The 19,850-nt window shown below is 58.8% G+C and overlaps 1 protein-coding gene across 1 annotated transcript in view; it reads right to left on the reverse strand.

Moving 5' to 3' along the window:
* Window positions 1–17,231, reverse strand: part of ELN (elastin) — a 31,909-nt gene extending 14,678 nt beyond the window's left edge. Inside the window, exons 1-18 of the mRNA XM_030462729.1 lie at window positions 17,078–17,231; window positions 10,850–10,903; window positions 10,363–10,389; window positions 10,144–10,176; window positions 8,898–8,942; window positions 8,207–8,299; window positions 7,532–7,597; window positions 7,398–7,445; window positions 6,266–6,337; window positions 6,004–6,030; window positions 5,718–5,789; window positions 3,116–3,142; window positions 2,563–2,631; window positions 2,258–2,302; window positions 2,032–2,115; window positions 1,882–1,941; window positions 1,147–1,257; window positions 1,007–1,054 (exon numbers count right to left, since the gene is read on the reverse strand). Of these exons, the coding sequence (XP_030318589.1) occupies window positions 1,007–1,054; window positions 1,147–1,257; window positions 1,882–1,941; window positions 2,032–2,115; window positions 2,258–2,302; window positions 2,563–2,631; window positions 3,116–3,142; window positions 5,718–5,789; window positions 6,004–6,030; window positions 6,266–6,337; window positions 7,398–7,445; window positions 7,532–7,597; window positions 8,207–8,299; window positions 8,898–8,942; window positions 10,144–10,176; window positions 10,363–10,389; window positions 10,850–10,903; window positions 17,078–17,156 (1,060 nt within the window). The 5' untranslated portion in view covers window positions 17,157–17,231. The remainder of the gene's footprint in view (window positions 1–1,006; window positions 1,055–1,146; window positions 1,258–1,881; window positions 1,942–2,031; window positions 2,116–2,257; window positions 2,303–2,562; window positions 2,632–3,115; window positions 3,143–5,717; window positions 5,790–6,003; window positions 6,031–6,265; window positions 6,338–7,397; window positions 7,446–7,531; window positions 7,598–8,206; window positions 8,300–8,897; window positions 8,943–10,143; window positions 10,177–10,362; window positions 10,390–10,849; window positions 10,904–17,077) is intronic.
* Window positions 17,232–19,850: the final 2,619 nt, after the last annotated feature.

A 19,850-nucleotide genomic window follows, 5' to 3' on the forward strand; every position in this document is an offset into this window, starting at 1 on the left:
CACTGGGTTTAATTGCTGGGCCAGTGTTAAACCCTGACAGCCAGTGACAGGAATTGCCTCCCCAGACACCCCGTGGGAACTCAGCACAGCAAAACTTCATCTCTTAGGGAGAAACCCTGCAGGATGGCTCTGCACTGCCCCACGGCTGCATTGTCTGATGGCCAGACAGATCTCCAGTCACCTCCCAAAAGAGCTGCCTTTTCAAAGCCTGGTTCTGCCAAGAGGCTCCTGGAAGCTTCTCCCTGGGGACTAACGCCCCTCTGTAGCCCTGGGCTAGGCTCCACACCTTCCTGCATCCACCTGCACAAGCCATCAGGCTCAGCAGAAAGGTTTCATCTTGCCCTGAGTTCCGGCAAGGACCTGCTGGAGCCCTGATACTGACGTTATACTGCTCACTTCCCTTCTTCTGCCAGCCACACCATCACCATTCCTAGGACAAACCAGGATGCTGGTGCCTTGATGCCCTTCTTGGGCACGTGCTGGCTCAGATTCAGCCACTCTTGACCAACCCAGCTCCTTTTCCACCAGGCACTTTCCAGCAGCTCTGCCCCAAGCCTGGAGCGTTGCCTGGGCTTGGGGTTCTTGTGACCCAAGTGCAGGACCCAGCTCCTGGCCCTCCTGAACCTCATCCAACTGAGTCCCACCAGGGTTTTGGGTGGCAGTGACCCTGGGCAGGGGTCCCACACGCACCAGAACCGTGTCTCTGGGCTGCTGCTGGCAACAGGGATTGGGAAACACACAAAAATTCAGACCCCCTTCACTCCCACGTATCAGCCTGCAGAAATCCCACAGAGGGAGAAGGTGGGACCAAGCCAAGTCCACAGGGACCTGGGCTGCTCACATGCCGTCCCCCCGCATGTGCCTCCTTCCCCATAAGGAGCCCTCGGCAGAGATCCCCAGGGGGACCCGCCTGCCCAGGGGCACCCCGAGTGCCTGGGGGGCAGAGGGTGAGTAGGGGTCCCCAGGGAGCTGCTGCCGGGACCTCCTTGCACCGCGCAGCACCTACCGAACTTCGCTGCCTTTGCTGCTGCCGCTGCCGCTGGCGCCCCGACTCCTGGGGACAAGGGAGAGAGGGACCCTCAGCCACCAGCTCCCGTGCCCCTTGCAGAGCCAGGAGCTGGGGACAGGGCTCCTGCCAACAGTCACCTGCCACCCCGGGGACACCTCCGACACCGGGCACCAAGCCGGGCACACCACCAACGCCGGGCACGCCACCAACGCCGGGCACGAGGCCTGGGACGCCGCCAACCCCTGCACCTGGAGGGAAGGAGAGCGGTCAGACCCCCCCTGCTTTCACCTCCTCATGCTCCTGGGCACAGTCTCACCCAGTGTCACAGGAGCCACCGGAGCACCTGGCTTTCAGGTGGGCTCTCCACACCTCACAAACCAGCTGCCCAGGGGACCTGGGATGTGCCCAGGCCTGGGATTCCCAGATCCCTACACCCAACCCCTACACCAGGGGTCTAGAGCCCACCAGGCCACCCACGATCTTCGGGACCCTTGAGGCTCTGTTGCAAGGGGCCCTCAGGCACCCATCTCTGGCAGGATCAAGATCAGGTTTTGTATGGATTAGAATACTGTTCCCTTTTCCCATTTGTTCCTGCCCTTCTCCTCATTTAGTAGATCCGTTCCAGTTTTGAATTCCAGCTTTTAACGCTTTTGGCCTTATTCCTCTTTCATTCTCCCTTTGGAAGGCAGGAGGTGGGATGTGGGCAATAGAAAGAGATTCTACCCTCTGGTTTTTGGTCGGCCCAGCTGCTAAACCATGACAGACTGGGACAGTACCCCAGGAGATGGTGGTGAAGCCCTCGTGCCAATGAGTGGCTCCCATGTGCCCCAGTAGTGAGCTCTCCCCTGCTGGATTTGTGTGGAGTCACTCACCTACAGCTCCTGCCTTCGCTGCTGCCTTCGCCGCTGCAGCTGCTGCTGCTGGCCCTACAGCTGCAGGGGGATTGAGAGAGGGTTAGGTGTGTGGGACAGCGGGATGTGAACCACCCCGCACCCCAGGGCCAAGCCCCACTGTTGCCTTACCTCCAGCTCCTGGGACAACACCAGCACCGGGGACCACTCCGCCGACCCCAGGGATGGCACCAGCCCCAGGCAGGACACCTGCTCCTGCCACGTGGAAGAAGGGGACATCAGCCTAGTTTTGCAAGGATACAAAAGGCATCCCTCCAGCCCAGGATGGAGGGAAGGAGGGGAGCAGCTGTCTTTCTATTGCAATGGGGAATGGATGTGCAGAGGGAAGGCAATTCACCATATTTTGCTGCTGCTTTAGCTGCTGCCGCCTGTGCTCCGACTCCTGGGAAAGACATAGCCAGGTGCTGAGGTGCCCAGACCATGCCCACCTCATCTCCCACATCCCACAGGGCCTGTGGGGACCAGCCCCTCCTGTAAGCATCCACCCTCCTCTCCTCTGGGAGGTGATGCATCCTGACAGACTGTCCCTGGGTTGACACCAGGCAGTGCCTAACACCCAACCCAAAGAACCAACACACCAAGTCTTTCTGCCATGCCTGTGCCAGCCCCCCCACCCTTGGGGTGCCTGCAGAGGTAGTGTACCTGTCCCGGTGGGGTACCCTGCCTTTCCTCCTGCCCCAATACCAGCTCCTATCCCGCCGGGCCCAAAGCCTGCAATCACAAGCAGAGAGGCAAAGCCAGGTAAGGCACTGCCCAGGGAAGGGGCAAGGCAGATGGAGCAGCATCCTTGGATCAAAGCATCAGCCTCCCGTGGCTGTGAGGGACATGCTGGGGGGATGCCAGAGCCAGCTCTTCCTTAGTAGAGATGCTAGGTCAAACATCCCTGCCTGGAGGTGGTTCAGGATGTCCTAGCACAGAGCCTGCCAGCTGCTGACCACAGAACACCTGAAGATGAATGGCACCTGGCCTCATGGAGCAGGACACCAGGAGAGCTGGGTCACTCCCAGACAGGTCCACAAGCATCACAGCAGGGCAAGGCATGGGTGCCCTGAGGGACCACCTTGCTCTGGGAAGGGGATGCCCCTCACACCACCCACAGGTTGGTGGCCATGAGGTCATGGGGACATCTGTCAGAGCCACAAGGAGCTACAACCATGGAGTGAGGGCTACAGGCACTCACTGTAGGGCAGCTTACCTGTGGTGTAGGGCAATCCATAGCCACCTGGAGAGGAGAGAAGGTGGGGGGTTAGCATCTGGGTGCTGGTGGCTGTATGCCCTCTGCCCCATGGTGTAGCCCCTCTCTGCCAGCTGGCTGTGTAGCAGAAGCCCACAGGGCTCCTTCCATCAAGATAGTAAATCCTCAGGGATTCAAGCCCTAGTAGTAGAGCTGGGCCAGATGTTCTTCTCCACCACCTTGGAAGCAGAGGCTCCAAAAAGGGCCATGCACAACGGCCTTGTGCTGAGAGCTATGACACCCAAAGCTGGTTTTACAGGAGTCTCTCATGATACCACTCTGACAGAAGTCCCATGGCAAGAACTGTACCCAGCTGGCTGCACCAAGGCCAGATCCAGAGGCAAGGTCTTAATTAGAATCAGGGCTTGGGAACCTCTGGTGAAACTTGAGCTCATGTAGTGCTCAGCATGAAGAGACAGAATATTGCTGCCAGGAAAATGTCTCCTTCTGAAACATCAGGATCCCATCACTCAGGATGGTGTGGGGATGTCAGTGACTCAGTGGGCACTGTTCACTTGGGAGCTGACAGCACTGAGCTCCCATCACTGCCAGCAGCAGCCTCAGGAGGAGTGATGTGCTGTGACATCCTCCAGGCTTTCCAGGCTCTGGTAGCCATGAGCTCTGCCAGGCATCCCTCCATCTCAGGGACCCCCTTGTCTATCTTGGGGCATCTCATGAGCACCTTGCTCACCCCAAAGCTGCGGAAGGGTCCAGCACTGGGTGACACATGTAGCAGTGACACCAAGGGTCAAGAGTCCAAGACCATCTCCCCACTCTCCCAGCCCGATGGGAGAGCAGGCTCTGCCCCAGGGCTGCAGGTACCCACCCTGTGCCAGTGTGATTGCACAGCACTGCTGGGGATCTCAGGCCCCAGAGAAGTGGAAGTAGCTTCTCAGAGACTGATGCCACCACCTCAGGGTGGCCAGGCACTGGGGAGCAGTACCCATCTCAACAGACCCCAGTTTCAGTCACAAATCCAGGCTGAGGCCCAGAGAGCAGGGTGGGCCTGGGGCCACATCCTGAGCACTGACAGCACAGAGCAGAAGCTGGTGGGGGATTTTGGAGAAAATCATCCAAAAAGGAGACCTTCCACTGAAAGTGTGATTTTTCTTGCTGTCACCTTGAGCCCTATGAACCTGATCCTGAACTCCAAGGAACCTGGGACACAGCGCAGGGGACTTGGGGATGTCTGGGACCTCTGGATCTGTCTGTAGCATCAAACCAAGAGCCTTGGCAGCCAGCCCAGCATGTCCCCACACTGCAGGCCCCAAGCCCTCAGTGGTGACAAACTAGCATCCCCCTGCACCCTGGGAAGGACCAGGATGCCAGGCAGCACCCCATGGGTTCAGACTGCAGCTGGGGACACCACCACTGTCCTTCTGATACCTATGAGAGACTTGACTGGATTCCCTGGCCAAGGAGATGAGTGACCTCCCTTGATTTATTTAATGAAGACTCCACATAAAGTGGGTGAGCTGGCAGCAGTGTCAGATTCAGGCTGCTGGGCCTGGATGGGGCCCAGACTGGAGCTGTGTGCTTGAGACACCCAGGAAAGGCAGCTGGCAGCCAGACAGGGTCTGAGGACAGGGGTGCCCAGGCACCTGAATGAGCATAACTCAGCCTCAGTGGTAGAAAGCAGACACAGGTCAAGTGTTTCTGCTATCATTTGTGGCAACAGGGCCCTGTCAGGGGGAAGGGGACAGAGCTGCTGGGGCTGGTGTCCATGCTGGGATGGGACCTGCTCTCCAGGGGTGGGCTTCCCCCACCAGGGCTTTCCTGCCTGCAGTTACGGGTTTCAGTGAGTGAGAAAATGCTCAGGGATCTACTCAATCCCCAGCAGTCCAGGGATTCAGGTCTCCACCCAGATCTGCCAGGATGCTTTGGGGACCAGTATGCTGACAGCATTGCCCTTGGAAGGCACAGAGCCTGGTACTGGCTGCTTGGCACTGTCCTTGCCTAGGCACAGCTAGCTGTGAGCTGGAACACAACACAGAGTTGCGGAAAAAGGGTGCTGAGCACCTCTGGTTTGGAGATGAGATTTGTCTGGGTGTGTAGTGGGAAGGAAGTCCTGCCCAGAGCTTCATCCCCACTACCTGCCTGTAGGTGGTGGCCTTAGCTAGAGCTACTTCAGCTGGAACACTGGGCCTAGGTGAGTGCCCAGAAATGCATGGACAACTCTAGGAGCTGCACAAAGCAGATGGTACCTGCAAGGACCGTGCTTCATGCCAGGAGGAGCCAGCAGGGACATCCTGGGGAGGCTTGTCCCAAAGCATGTCCCCAGAACATGCTCTTTCCTACCTTACAACAGTTGGAGAAAAGCACAGCAGCATCCTCATGGACTGTGGGCAAGAATAGAGGAAGCAGCAGGCAGCTGCCCACAGGGCTGCTGCTGGACTCACCTGCCCAACACCCCTGCTCTGTTCTGCTGCTCCAGGGCCAACACCAGCCCTGTCAGGTCCAGGGGACCCAGGGGCACTGCAGCTCAGCCCTGAGGAATAGCAGGTCCTTCTCCTGGCATTACTGGGGGTCCTTCACCCCCAGCCCATTGGATGTGAGAGCTTACCTGGGAGCTTAGGAGCTTTGATGGGATACCCCAGAGGGACACCAGGCTGCTGACCTCCAAAACCTCCCAGTCCTGAAAAGCCAACAGCAGATTCTCACCTGGAGCCTGCGGCCAGGCTGCCACCAGTCCTTGTGAGAAGGAATCATCTTGGGGCACCCCGGGAGAGAAGAGTGGGTGGCTTGGGAAGCCCTGAGGCATCTTCTCCCCACTCTGTGGAGAGGCCATGGCTGTGATGAACAGGCTTGGGAAGGAAGAGAAGGACAGGCAAGAGAGACAGGACACTCACCAGGGATTCCTGCAAAGGCTCCTGCTCCTAGGCAGAAACACAAAGGCACCAGTGTGAGCCTTGGGGCCAGTCCTCAGGGTAAAAACCAGCCTATGTGGGCTGCATGGGCTCAGCTTCGCCCACCCGACTGCACTGTGGGGCTCTCCCATCCCAAAGGATGGGGCTGGAACCAGCCTCAGTAGGGTGGCACTGAGGGCAGAGCTGAAGCCAGCCCTGGAGCCACTTCCACCCCAAGTGTCCCCAGGTCCTTGAGGGGACCTACCTGGCCCTTTTGGTTTGACGCCAGCACCAGTGGGCACTCCGGGCAGCACCCCTACACCAGGGAAACGAATGCCTGCAGCAGAGACCAGAGGGTCAGGTGAGCACCTTGGGGCATCGTGGCCTTGCACAAAGACCCCTGAACCCAGCTCCAAAATCTCTGTCACCCATCTCTGGCTCAGTACTCACCTGTGTACCCTGGAACAGGGTTCCCTTATCCCCCAGGGGCTTTCTGGCTCACTCCCTATGCCAGTCCCCTCTGCACCTCTTGGGCAGAGCTGCTGGGGAGGGTCTGCTCCAGCCCCAGGACTGACTGTGCTTTGGAGGGGGTGCTGGGCTCACATACAGGAGCTCAGGGTGCCTGCAGAGGATGTGGCAACCCAGAGTGGGTCCCACTTGTGACAGCACAGCACCCTGGTGTAGATAAGCCTGGGCCTTGCCCCCTACCTCAGTGACATGAGGTGGCTTTGTGCAACCTGGGTCTCCATGAGGAGCAGGAAGAGGGGTCCTGCCTGCAGAGCCCCAGCCCTCCACGGGCAACGGGCAGTGCCAAAGTTTTGCACTCACTTAGGCTGGAGTTTTGGTGTTGGGGCTGGGGTTTTGTTCTGTATTGGTTTGGTTTGGTTTGGGTTTTTTTGTTTTGGTTTGGTTTTTTCCCTTTTAAAAATGTCTTTCATTATAACTCACATGTTTTCAGACATGGAAAAGACATTCCTTACCAGCAACTAACTTCTTCTGACAATGTTGAAACATCTTGTTTTCACAAGTTTTCCTCCCCCCAAATTACTTTGCAGTGAGGAATTCCTTTTCCCCCTGCCATCTCCTCCCCCTTCTTTCCACACTGCAGCTGGCTGGGTAAACCAGCCCTGCTGTGCTCCCTGCCTGCTCCCAGCTCCTCTCCCAGTCCTGCCTGCTCCCGCTGAACCTGGCACCAGAGCCTCGGAGACGCCGGGTCCCCCCACCTTTGGCATGGTGAAAATGTCACTACAGCCCCAGTGAAAGGCTTTGGAAACTCTTGGAATGCCCAGGCTGCAGCTGGCCACAAGGCTACCGATCCAAACCAGGGTGCTGGCACCAGCTGGGGACCCTTTTAGAGGGTGGGGATACTGTGGGTGGGGTGGGGACTCCCAGCTCACCTGTGCCGGGGAGCACGCCACCCGGGAAAGCTCCAGGAATCCCAGCGCCTGCCAGGCAAGAGAAAGGCAGGAATGAGCACCTGGACAGAGCCAAGTCCCTGCCCCAGCCCGTGGCTTTGGGACCGGTCACCTACCTGGTATTTTGGGAGGCTTCCCTGCTGCACCAGCCCCGGGCTGCACCGCACCCGGTGCTACCGCACCTGCAGGCAGCAGAGACCCTCTGAGCCCTGGGCACCAGCCCCTGCCCATGCTGGTGGGCATGGGGATGAAACTGCCCCAAGCTCAGCTACACTGGGAATGAGGGATATCTCCTACCTGTGGAGACCCTGAGGCTACCAGGGCCACCAGCTCCACCCATGCCACCAATGCCAGTACTTGGGGACATTGGGAAGAGGAAGGTACCAGTGTGAGATGCCACTGCTGGGCTATGGGTATCCAGAACAGTGGCAAAGGAAGGGATAAGCTCAGGATGGCTCTTGGGGGTGAAGAGAACAATCTGAGGCAGTACCAGGGATACATCCCCTAGACCCAGGCACAGGGACCAGGCAGCTCAAGTGCTCTCAGCTCCTGGGGGGCTCAAATTTGTCCAATGCACCTTCCCAGCACACCAATAAGTTCCAGGATCCCTCCAAATTGTCAGGGATCCCCATGAGAGCAGCACTGCAGTCCCTCAGCTCCATGGGGAAAGTTCTCCTAGCCCAGGCTCCCAGGGACACTGGGAGTCCCTGGGGCGCTGCCTGAGCCCCAGCAATGCTTTGACCTGTGTTGCTGCCTTGCCCATCACAGTGTGGGACACCCCTGGCACTCACCAGCTTTAGCTGCAGCCTTGAGCGCAGCAGCAGAGGCAGCACCTGGGAAGACTCCCCCGGGGTAGGCACCTCCGGGGAAGAGACCCCCAGCACCTGTGGGGAGGAGAGGAACCAGTGTGAGCATTCCCAAGATGGTGTTGGATCCTCCCTGCTGGGCATGGTGGGCACAGGGATGGTGGTGAGCTGTGAAAGTCTGCAGAGCAGTGGCAGGGGCTGGCGTTAGGCTGGGCAAGGTGGTGTTAGCACAGCCCTGTCCTGCACTGGCTTCTCTCAGCAACTCCCCTAAATACCTGCTCCTATCCACATCCTGCCCATCAACTGTGCCACCACCACCTAGGACATCCTGTGGTGCCACTGGCCACACATGCTGGGGTCCTCAGCAGCCCCAGGCAGTTTGGCCAGACACACGCAGGCAGTGTCCTTCTGCTGCAGACCCCACGGGGAACCCTGGCTCTTCCTTGCCTATCAGTGCTGGGGGGCATCCAATCATGGCTGGGGGATCACAGGGCTTCCTGGGGGTGGCTGCCAGTCCCTCAGGTCTGGGAAAGGACTCAAGTCCAGAGAGGACCCACCAGGTAGGCTATAGAGAGCACCCAAGAGGGACAAGCCACATGCTGTCCCCAAGGTAGGTCTCTGGGGACATCACCCTGAAGACAGTCCTCAGGGGGGGTGGCTGGTGGTCTGTGCTCACCTGGCTGCAGGCCAAGGGGGCCAAGTCCCCCGAGGGCTCCAACCCCTGGAAAAAGAAGTGGGGTGAGGCAGGGGGGATGGCCAGGGCCAGAGGAGCAAGTGTCCCACTTGTACCATCCTCATGGGGTCGGATCATGCAGCAGGGATGGGCACGGGGACGGGTGACAAACATGCCCTCCAGCATCTGGGTCCCTCGTCCCATCCCATTCTGCACTGTCTGCCCCCCACACTGCTGGGCCATGAGGGGACTGAGCTTGTCCAATGACTGAGCTGAAATGTTTATGGCTGAGGAATGAGTCCCTCCAGCTGGGGCCAGCACTGCCTTCCAACATCTGGGGCTAATCAGCCCTCACTCCCTCCAGGCGCAAATTCCACGGCCCTTGGCTCAGGGTGGACCCCGCTCGGCTGGGGCTTCATGGCTGCACTGCGTTTGGTTTTAATTACACTGAAATAAAGGGACTTGTTTTTCTTTCCACAAGCTGAAATACGAGTAAACGGAGGTTGCTGGCCCCTGCCTTGGGTTGGTGTTCCTGCCGTGCAGATGGGACGGCTCGGGTGGCCAAGGGGTGCTGTGTGCCCCCTGCCCTGGGGCACAGCAGGTACCCCCAGGGCAGGCAGGGAGTGGGTAACCCAGGTCTCCACCTAAAAGAAGATCCTTCCCTGGGCCTCCACAGGCACCAGGCATCTTCGTTGGCACCAGATTTACCCCCTGCTGACCCAGCACCATGCCACAGGCTCGGTGCCCTCGGCTGTATATCCTCCTGCCATTATCTCATCTCTCCTCTGGTGATGTCCCCTCACAAACCTCTGATTTATAGTCCAGAAAAAACCCATAGTGTGGGCTGCAAAAGCTTCTCAGCCAGAAGCAAAGGCAAGCAGAAGTGCTGCTAGCTTCCCACTGGCCAAGGCTGAGAGACTTGGCTTTGTGTCTTCCCAAGGAGCTTTTGGTGTAGGTTTGCAGGCAGTGACTACCCTCAGAGGGTGGTCGGTGTAGGCTAGGGGGAAGGTGCAGTGCACTGAAGCCAGGAACAAGGGAGGAAAGCTCCCTGGGCTCTCAGGGCTTGGTGGGTGATAGTGAGGCAGGGCAGGGTATAAAGTGCTGGTTGGTGCATGCCTTGGCTGCACAACCCAGGATGGGGGTGGCCCCCAGGCCATGTGAGAGAAATAGGAGAGCAACAGGGGTTGGGAGACATCCTGGCTGCTGGCAGTGCCAGAGATTGTGAGAGTGCCAAGGAAAGGTTCCTTACCTGGTTTGAGAGGTTTTCCTCCAGCCCCGAGTCCTAGGGGAAAGTGGGTGGAGAGGGGTCAGACCCATCCTTCCTCTTAGCATCCCCCAGGATCTGGGGACCATGTGGGATGGGAGCATCCTCATGGCAGATCCCCTGCCACACACCAGGCAGCTCTGCAGGAATGCTGCCCCCAGTTCCCGTCCCACACACTCTGGGCAATGGGGTCCCAACACTCACCTGCTCCTAAACCTCCAACTCCAGCACCTGTGAGCAATGGCACAATCTTAGCACACAGCCCTTTGAGCACCCACCACCCACCCACTCATGCCACGTTCCTGGGTCTCATGGGGAAGCAGCGAGGGTCACAAGGGTGGGGGGTGGGGGAATGAGGCATCTTCCCTGGGGTGTCCCCAAGCTTTTGGCTGAAACACTGGGGAAATGTTGTTACCTCTGAGCACCTCCTATGGCCAGAGCTGGGCAGGGTGTAGGTGACATCCAGCCTAAACATGGCACTGCTGCCCAGTCTTGTCCCAGCATTGTGGGACTGGCACTGGAGCAGCACTGGTGAGTGCCCAGGCAGGGTGTCACTGTGTCCTCTGATACTGGCTGGCAAGACCCCAGCCCTCTTGTGCTGGCTCAAGGTACCCAAGCACTCACCATGCACCTGCCCAACGTGAGCAGGGTGATGCCCCTTCCCCACCCAAGGCTGCCTGGAGCCCCTTACCTGGGAAAAAGCCTGCTCCTGGGACTCCACCTCCTGGGATAGCACCAGGGACCCCTGCAAGAGAAGAGACCCTTGTAAAAATCCTCCCAGCAATCCAAAGGTATCAGGTGGGTCAGGGCAAGGGAGAACCTCCTGGGATTGAGAGCTGGTGCCTGAGGAGGGGGTGGAATGCAGACCCCCAGAACAAGAGCTCAAGAGCAGGTCCCTGTCTCAGTTTCCCCAGTGTGATGGTGGTGAGGGGCTTGGAGTTGTCCTAGCCAGGAGCTGGAAGGTGTCAGCAGGACTTGGTCCTGCATGGGAGGGAGGAAGGGAGGGACACAAGGCTGGCACAGAGCAAGGCTGGCTGGTGTCCATCTCTGCTTCCCAAAACATGTCCCATACCATAGACAGTGCTATATCCATCACCTCCAGCTTCCCATGGCTCTGGGGGGATATTTTCAGGCATGGTCATGCAGATGTGGGTGAGGCTGTCCCAGTTCATTCCCATGGTGGGGATGAGCATGCTTGGCTGTGCTTGCCCCATGCCCATGCTGCCTGCTCTGCCTTGTCCTGCCTGTGCCAAGAGCCAGCTCAGGCCAGTAGGACTATGGTGTTGAACTGTGAGGACAGTGCTGAGGCCCACCAAAACTTTCTGCATCGCTCTGTCCATCTCTGCAAAGGTAAGACATGTGCCCAGGTCCCACTGCTTTCCACAGTGACTGAAGCTTGTGCTCAGGGGTCATGCTCAGCCTCCATGGAACCTACTTTACCTGGTTTAGACTCTGGCAAAGGTCAGTCTCCTGCAGACCTCCAGGCAGCCATTCCCTGTTGGTGGCACAAAGAGGCTGCAGTGCAGAGGGATGCTCCATATTTGGCTGCAGCATGTTCTGGGCACTGGAGGGGGTTGCTGTGGGGTTTGCAGTGGGCTTTGCAGAGCGGGTTGCAGGGCTTGTGGGGAGTCTGGCAGGAGTATCTGGGGGAGGCTTGAGGAAAGTGCAGGGCTGCTGTAGCCAGTACCCTTGCAGCAAGCTGTGCCCAGCTCTCTCATCCGTTCTGGGCAAAGGGGATGGAGTTAAGGGTGAATGGGCACTGGGGACCCTGCAGTGGCTCGGCTGGAGCCTGAGGAACCTGCTGTCCTGTTCTGAGGCTGCAGAGACCCCTCCAGCACCCCCAGGAACTGGGTGTACACAATGGGAAAGCTCTGGAAAGACCACGACAGGCTGCTCAGTGCCCAGGGCTGGGCAGGGCAGCCAGGTGCCAGTAGGCAGCTGAACAGGCAGGCATGGCAGGGTGGGGACACATCTCCATCTCAGACGTGGTGCAGTCTCTGAAGGTTCATCTCACTGTGTCTCACAGCCCCCCTCTTTGCCCCATCAGCTGCCCACTGCGAGGTGCCATGGCCAGGGTGTCCCCTGGGCCCTGCTCACGTCTCCACCACCACCCAAGGCCCCGGGAACCCATCCCAGCCGCTCAGAGAGGGCCGGGCTGCAGCCCCCTGTGTCAGGACACAGGCAGAGCAGGAGGGGTGTCCGGCTGTGCATGCACAGGAGCTGTTGGGACACACGTACCCTCAGGACACACACCCACAAACCCACCGGGACACACACAGGATCCCTGACAGGACCCGCCACACAACCCCCAGCCTTGACAAAGAGCAGGGGCCCCAAAACTACCTCCCGGGGCCCTACAAGGGCCAGGGGCCAAATCCGGTCCTGGTGTCCCTTGGAGTGGAGGGGACATGGGCTCGGCGATCGCCCCGGCCGGTCGGGCCCACCCCCGCCACGGCCCAGTCCGGCTGCCGTCCAGGGCTTCTCGGAGCGGCTCCTTTTCCCGGCACATCCCCACAAAGGGCCCTCCCCCTCCCCTCCCCCGGCTTGGAAAAACAAATGCCAGCTTCTTGCCCGTTTCCAAACCAACCCCGAGAGGCCGCACCTCGCCTGTTCGCCCCACCCCCGCCTCCACCGCCGAGAGGCCGAGCTGGCGGCATGGCCGGCCCGATCCGTGGCTCCGAGCCTCCCGTGCCCGGGGCCAGCGACTGTCCCCGAGCAAGCAGGGGAGTCCATGCCGAGCCTCCCAGCCCCTCACAAGCTCCCTGGCGATGCGGACTGAGCTCCTCTACCCCTTTGTCCCTCTGTGCCAGCACTGCCCGGCAGAGGCCCCCAGGCCCTCGTAGCTCTGGGGACCCTGGAAAGGTCTGGGTGACCGCTGCCAGCAGGCACGGCTGCCCCGCTCCATGACACCCTCCTGGGCTCTGCGGAGCCTGGCAGGGGGATCTCTGGAACTCTGGCTGCTCCCGACCTGAGCACCTCCCACGCTAAAGGTGAGGTGCTCCCGGCTGGTCTGCACCTCTGGGAGGATTACAGGGATGTGCCAGTTCCTCAACAGTTTCCAACTCTCCATGGCCGGGTCAGGGTGCGGAGGGGGCTCAGGAAGCCCTGGCAGGATGCTGGCTGGCAGCAGGGTGTCTGGGGTGTGGATCTCATGGAGCTTTGGGGAGCTGGGGCCTCAGGAGCATCGCAGAGGGCTGCCCCGCTCCCTGACTAAGTTTGGCTCTGCTGCCAAACACACCCAGCTCTGCACCAAGGCAGCAAAAGAACTTGCAATTGCAGAACTGTCTGTATTTGGCAGCAAAACCAAGCTTGTCCTGGTGAGGGGATCCAAGGGTCTCTGACCCACTTGGCTCTCTGAGGAGCACCCAAAGTGACCCCAGCATCCCCATTCCCACGAGCTGACAGCACTGACTGAGCTCGGGTGTTGCCAGCAGCCCCCGTTCTTGGCACCAGCAACACCACGGGCTCTCAGAGGCCGCACCAGGCTAAGGCAACTGCTCTTAATCCGGTCACTGCCTTTCCCCAGCACCTTCCTTCCCCAGCCTCGGGAACAGGAGTCCATCACCCACCCCAAGGTCTGCTCCTCAATGTGGCATGCCTCTTTCTGCTCCCCCTACCCCACATTGACTTGGCACACCAGGGAAGGGGAAACTGAGTCACCAGCATCCCAGGACTGAAGGAGCTTCTACCCTCGGTGCCAGCTTACCAGGGCCCCAGGAAGAGGGAGGGTTTCTTCTCCCTTCCAGCTTCTCTCCTGGGACAGGGCTTGCTGGAAGCCTTTAGAGCAGGGGTGGCCCCCAGCACCCCAGCACCCACCCTGGGGATGTCTTCTCTAGCAAGTGGGAGGATGATTTACATCCATATGCACAGCCCCAGCTGTGATAGGGATTGACCCTTAATGCCACAGGGATCCAGTGTGGAGCCTTAGATATAGAACCTGGACTTCTTCCATAGCTCTGTACCACAGGTCACTTGCAATACCTGCACTGTTTTGTCCCCTGTGGTATCTCTAACTGGTGACTGTATCATCTGCACCATTTCTACCTGCATCACTGCTGACATCTTCTTTACAGCCTATACAGCTGTTTCCTCTATTTGACAGCTGATTTTTCCCTCCTTTGAACACCAGGGCAAGGATCCACCATTGAACAGGAGTTCACACCTTTGCTGGGTGGGAAAACTTCAGACCCGCCAGCAGACTCCAGGAGGAGGCTTAGCACATAAGCACCACAGCTATTTCCCCTCTGCCCACACACCACTGACTTCTGCTTCTTGGGAGAATCAGTTTTGGAAACAAGTAGTCTCCAAGCAACTTTGAATCTGCATCCCAGCCTGAGCTCATTGGTAGCAGCTCAGTGGGGTGAACAGGGGGCTGCTGTAAGGAACCTGGCTCCTGTCCAGCTCCCCAAAGATCCAACTTCCATCTCAGAGTGCTGGACGATGAGCAGCACCCTGCCAATTGCTTGCCAAAGGAGCAGTCCCAGCAGGAGCAGGGGAGATGCCATCCCAGCCCCACAAGGGTACTACTGGCCCTGAATCACCTTGAGGACTCTGGGTGTCCTGGGACGGTCCCAGCAGTGCTCAGGTTGGGATGCCAGTCTTTCTGTACCACCCAAGCTATCCCCCCATGGTCCCAAAGCCTGAAGGCCTCAGCCCCCTGGAGTCCCTGTTGCTCCAGGGGTATCCCCTGTGCACAAAGCAGCACTGGGGGATGGATGGAAGTGCTGAGGGATGGATGTCTCTGCAAATGCTGGGACTGGCTGCACTTGGCATCTTTTAGGGAACTATCTGGCAGCAGGGGCCTGGATCCAACTGTGCTGGTCCCCATGGTCCCCAGTACAATCTGCTGCCCCAGAGTGTGCAGAGCAGCAGAGGCTGATCCTGCCCTGCTGCTGGGAGCTTCCTGAGCACAACCATCTGCAGCAAGCTCAGGGCTCAGCCCCTTGGCAGGGTCACTTCTCTGACAGAAGTGACACCCCCCCCCCCTTTTCTCTCTCCACCCTGGGATCTCTCAGGGTTCCTTTTCCTGCCAGGCTCGTTTGGGGCTGCACTGACAAGCAGATGCAGGAGGATGCTTCCCTGAGCCCTCCCCAGCACCCTGGCATCCTCCCTACCCTGTGCCACTGGTCCTGCCTCTGTCCCAGCTCAGTCCCTGAGAGTTGGCACGGCACAGGTGAGCTTGGCTGGTGCCATGTAGGCCACCAGGCTGCAGAGGCACTGATCGCTCCTCTATAGGGAAACATTCCCCAGTGTGCCCACTGGGTCACTGGTGCAATTTTATAGCACCAGAGACACCTCCTCTGTGAGCTGCTTCCCAAACCAGCAAACAACCCTGGAGATTGAGCCAGACACTGGAGCCAGGCCAACAGCCCCAAAACGCTCAGCAAGTGTTGCAGGATCTCACCCAAGGGCCAAAGTCTTCCTGAAACTGTCCCAGCTGGCCACTAAATGAGAGCTGAAGAGCAAAGCTCTCATGGTTCAGCAAACCAGCATGAAGCACCACTGCCAGGGATGAGGAATGCTGAAGACCAAGCTGCTACTGACCAAGGATGGCACCTCAACCCCAAAGTGCAGCTGCCCAGGGTCAGACACTGCTGGCAGATCAGCTTTGCAGGCAGCTGCCTGGCTTGGCACCACTCTGGGGTCGTGGTGCTGGAGCCCAGCATGCCGAGACAGAGCAGGGAGCTGCAGGGCCCTGGGAGATGATACTGTGGACTGCAGAAAGCAGCCCCTAGCACTCTGCCTGCCCTCCCTTGCCCATGGGATCCTACCCTCTCCCCTCCTCTGCTCCTCGCTCCTCTGTGGCTGAGAAGCCCCATGCAATGGCTCAGTACCCAAGTTCATTGTTGCTGCTGGCTCTGCCCATCTCAGAGTCTCCGTGGCATGACAGAGGTTGACATGGCCTGGGTTTCAAAAGGTGGCTGTCTCATCATTGACCCCACTGTGCCCACTTCACAGTCTTTTGCCAGTTGCAGCAGGCTGCAACTCTGCTCAGGGCTGCTCCCCACCCCACGTGTGCTCCTGGCCCTGTCAGGAGATTGTGAGAGGTCCCACGAGCAGGCACCTGCTGTGCTGGCTGCTGCAGCTCTGTCACAGGCACTGTGGGACATAGCTGTGCTGGCTTTCACCTCCCTGCTCTGGCAGATGCTCGTGTGTGTGTGTGTGTGCTGGCAGTGTCACACAGTCCCTGCCCAGCCAGGGACTGGCCAGCGAGCCCTGACCCATGTCATGCATTGGTGGATGGACCCAACGCTGGTGACACAACTGCAAGGAGGATGGCACAGTGGCCATTCCAGGACCCCAGAGCCTGTGATTTGGGTTGAGCTGCTCTGAAGACTACTCTGAAGAGGCAGCTCACACACATCAACTGTGGGATGCACATGTGAACCCCCCCACTGCCCCTCCAGCTCACCTCCCTCACATGGGGGTGATGGGTGCCAACTCCCCTGACCACTCACAACTGCAGTCCTCATGGGGGCTTAGTGCTCATCCCCCTATAGCCCTGTCCTGTGCCCTGCCTGCATGTCCCCAAGCCTCTCATGTCCCTGAGCCTCTTGTGTCCCCAAGCCTCTACCCGGGATGAAGCACCTTGCAGCCTCCTCCTGACAAGTCCTTCGGGCAGCAATGCCATTCCCCAGCTGCCCTGTGTCACCCCTCTCGGTGACATCCCACCCGATTTGGGGGCAAAGAACCCTCCAGGGACGTAGCATCCAGGGGGGCTGCCTTCCCATGCCCGGGGATGTCCCCAAGGCAGGGCAAGGGGGTGCCTGTCCCTAATCTGAGACCCGCATCCAGGGGGTTGAGGGGGGACAGCAGCCGAGCCCTAATGTCGGTGGAGGATTCCTGCAGATCCGGGGAAAAGCGCTTGCTGAGGCTGGGGGAAGGAAGGAAGGAAGGAAGGAGCCTTTTCTTTTCTTACCTCCTTGCTGCGAGGCCGGGAGGATGGAGAAGAGGAAGAGGACTCCGGGGAGGAGGGGTGCAGCTGCCTGCCTTGCCATCTCTTGAAGCAATGCCCCCGTGCTCCCGCCGGCAGTGTGTTTTATCCCAGAGCTGCTTAATTGTTGCTTCCAAGGATGCGAAGAGAAGGGGAGGGGGGGGGGGGGGGGAAGGCGGGATGAAGGGGGGAGAGGTCGAAGGAGGGAGGAGAAGGGAGGGGAAAAGGGGGGGAAGGCACAGGACACTACGTCATGGGGAGAGGGCAAGCACACAAGCGTCTCTCCAGCCTATTGGGTTGTCTACTTGGGTTTGGTTGGTTGGTTTTTGGTTTTGAGTTTGGTTTTGGTTTGTTGGTTTTTTTTTTTTATTTTATATTGTTTGTTTGGGTTTTGTTTCGAGGGGGGGAAGGCTGTGCGGGTTTTCCCCGGTTGTTTGCTTGTGTTTGTTTTTTGTGTGTTTGTTTATTTTTGTAGTTGCTTGGTTTTTGTTGGTTTGTTGTGTTTGGGGGTTTTTGTGGGTTTTTTTTTTTTTATTTTAATTCCTCTGCCTCTCGATGCTCTCTCTCCAGTCTCGGCACACCCCTAACAACAAAGCTGGAAGAGGGAAAGCTGCCAAGGCAGGTTGCCAGGGGAAGGGGATGCGCCCACCCCCACGGGTCACCGGGGGCTGTGGCACCGAGGATGGCAGCGGGCAGAAGGGCGGCGGGAGGAGGTGGGACCGGCCGGGTAAGGGGACGCGGGGGCCCGGGGGTGGACGCGGGGTACCAGGCGGGGTGCGGGGTGCGGGGTGCGGGGTGCGGGGTGCGGTGCTCACACCCTGGTGGCCGTTAGGTGGCGGGAGAGAGGCGTCTGTCCCGGGAGCGGGGCCCCCTCTCCGAACCCGGGGTGTCCTGGGGACACGCAGGATCCGGTCAGCACCGCGTCCCCCCGAGCTCCCGGAGTGGGAGGTACGCGTGGCTGGGCTGGGCTCCTTCCCCCCCTTCCATCCCCCGGTGGATTCGGGGCCAGGCAGGCTCTGTCTCCTGTCAGTCCCTTGGCTCTGGTGCAAATCCAAGCGTTGTGTGTCCCCGCTGTCCACCTCGGCCCCCGGCTCATGGGGCATTTCTGGCCAAGTGTCAGGGAGCACAGAGCAAGTCAGCAAGTTAAAAGGAGAGAATTAAGAGCAAGGAAAGCAAAGCATCCCCCTCCCTGCGGCTGGCAGCGCTGGGCATGCTCAAGTGCTTTCCCTGTGGTCTGACATGGACTGAGATGCTGCTCATCCCTGTGTCCCACTCCCTATCGTCCCCAAACTGCTGCCCACATGTTAGGAAAAGCCCTGTCTGCCACCCCTTCCCACCAGGCTTCCCATACGCAGCCCCCTCTCATTCCCTGTGCTCTTTACACGGCTTTGGAAATTGGCAGCAAATTCTCAGCAAATCCACCCACTTCCTCTCTGCCTGCACGAGGTGTGAAGTCCCAAACCTGGACACCCACTTAAAGAAATGTGAAGTAAATCCATGCTCAGGATGGTCCATCTGGAGCCTCGTTGTCTGGCTTATCTCAGGTCTCACTTTATTGTAGGGAAAGTGCTGATGGCTGCAGACACAGGAAATGGGATGTGGAAATTACGGAGCATTTTGTCCTCCACACCCAGCACTGGGAAGCATCAAGAAGATGGGGGGGGGACGGGGGACACACCATGCAGGAGCTGCTGGGCCCTTGATGGGCTTTGCACGGGTGCTTTTTTTTCTGCTCACTTGCACCCTCACAAAAAGGCTGGGGGGGCACAGAGCCCCTCATGACTGGGGAGCTTGAACATCACCAGGGGCAGAGCAGCCGTGCTGACCACTCTGTCCAGCTGGCTGGCATTGCCAAATGATGTAATGCTTGAGCGAAACCACAGCGTCATTAAACACAAGCTCTCTGCTCAAGAGGAGCAACACAGGAGCAGCTGGAACGTGGGGACAAGCAGCGTTGCAGTGGTTTCAGTGGCCTCAGAGCTGCAATGTGGCTGGTAGGGATGCAGACCCCTGGTCAAGGCTGTCTGGGGGTCCAGGTGATGAATCCTTGCTGTATGTGTCTGCAAAACATGCACAGAGCAGGGCTGGGAAAGTGGCCTCGTTAGGAACTGTAACTAGGGCAGCTGGCCACCCCTAGCATCTTCATCTCTTGCCAGTGAAACAGCTCTGACTTTTGAAAAGCATTTTTTGTACCTAGAAAGAATAGATGCGAGGCAAGATCTCCCCGCCCCTGGCACTTGCAGTGGGGAATGGGATCCAAGCCCTTTCCGATTTGGCCAGGGCAGAGCTGAGTGCATCGTGGGCTGCCCATGGGGAAGGGCTGGGAGCATTCCTCGGAGCTTGCAAAGTGTCGGGGAAGAGCTGTGCAATTTGGCGTGCACCAGGAAGGCACGGCTGTGGGTATGGTGTGATGAGAAAAGGAGAAGACAGAAAATATTTCCCAGTGGTGAGGCCTCTGTGGGAAGGAGGGATCTTGCTGCATAGTGCAATATCTGGGTGACAAAACCCACCGTGAAGGCTGCAGCAAGAGTCTGTGGGAGTGCACCCAGGACCCTCCTCTACCAGGGCTGGGGGCTTCCCTAGGCACTGGTGGCAGTGGCAGGGGTGGATGTTTCCTCTGGGCAGTCACTGGTGCAGATCTTGGTGTGGTGCAGGTCACACGTGGTGCCCCTGAATACTGCCAGAATTGCTGATAATGATGCCCAACAGTCTCAGCCTACTATTTCACACAAACAGGACCGTCCCAGGGGTTACACTG

The sequence above is a fragment of the Calypte anna genome, chromosome 19 (assembly GCF_003957555.1).
Source record: "Calypte anna isolate BGI_N300 chromosome 19, bCalAnn1_v1.p, whole genome shotgun sequence".
Lineage (NCBI taxonomy): Eukaryota > Metazoa > Chordata > Aves > Apodiformes > Trochilidae > Calypte > Calypte anna.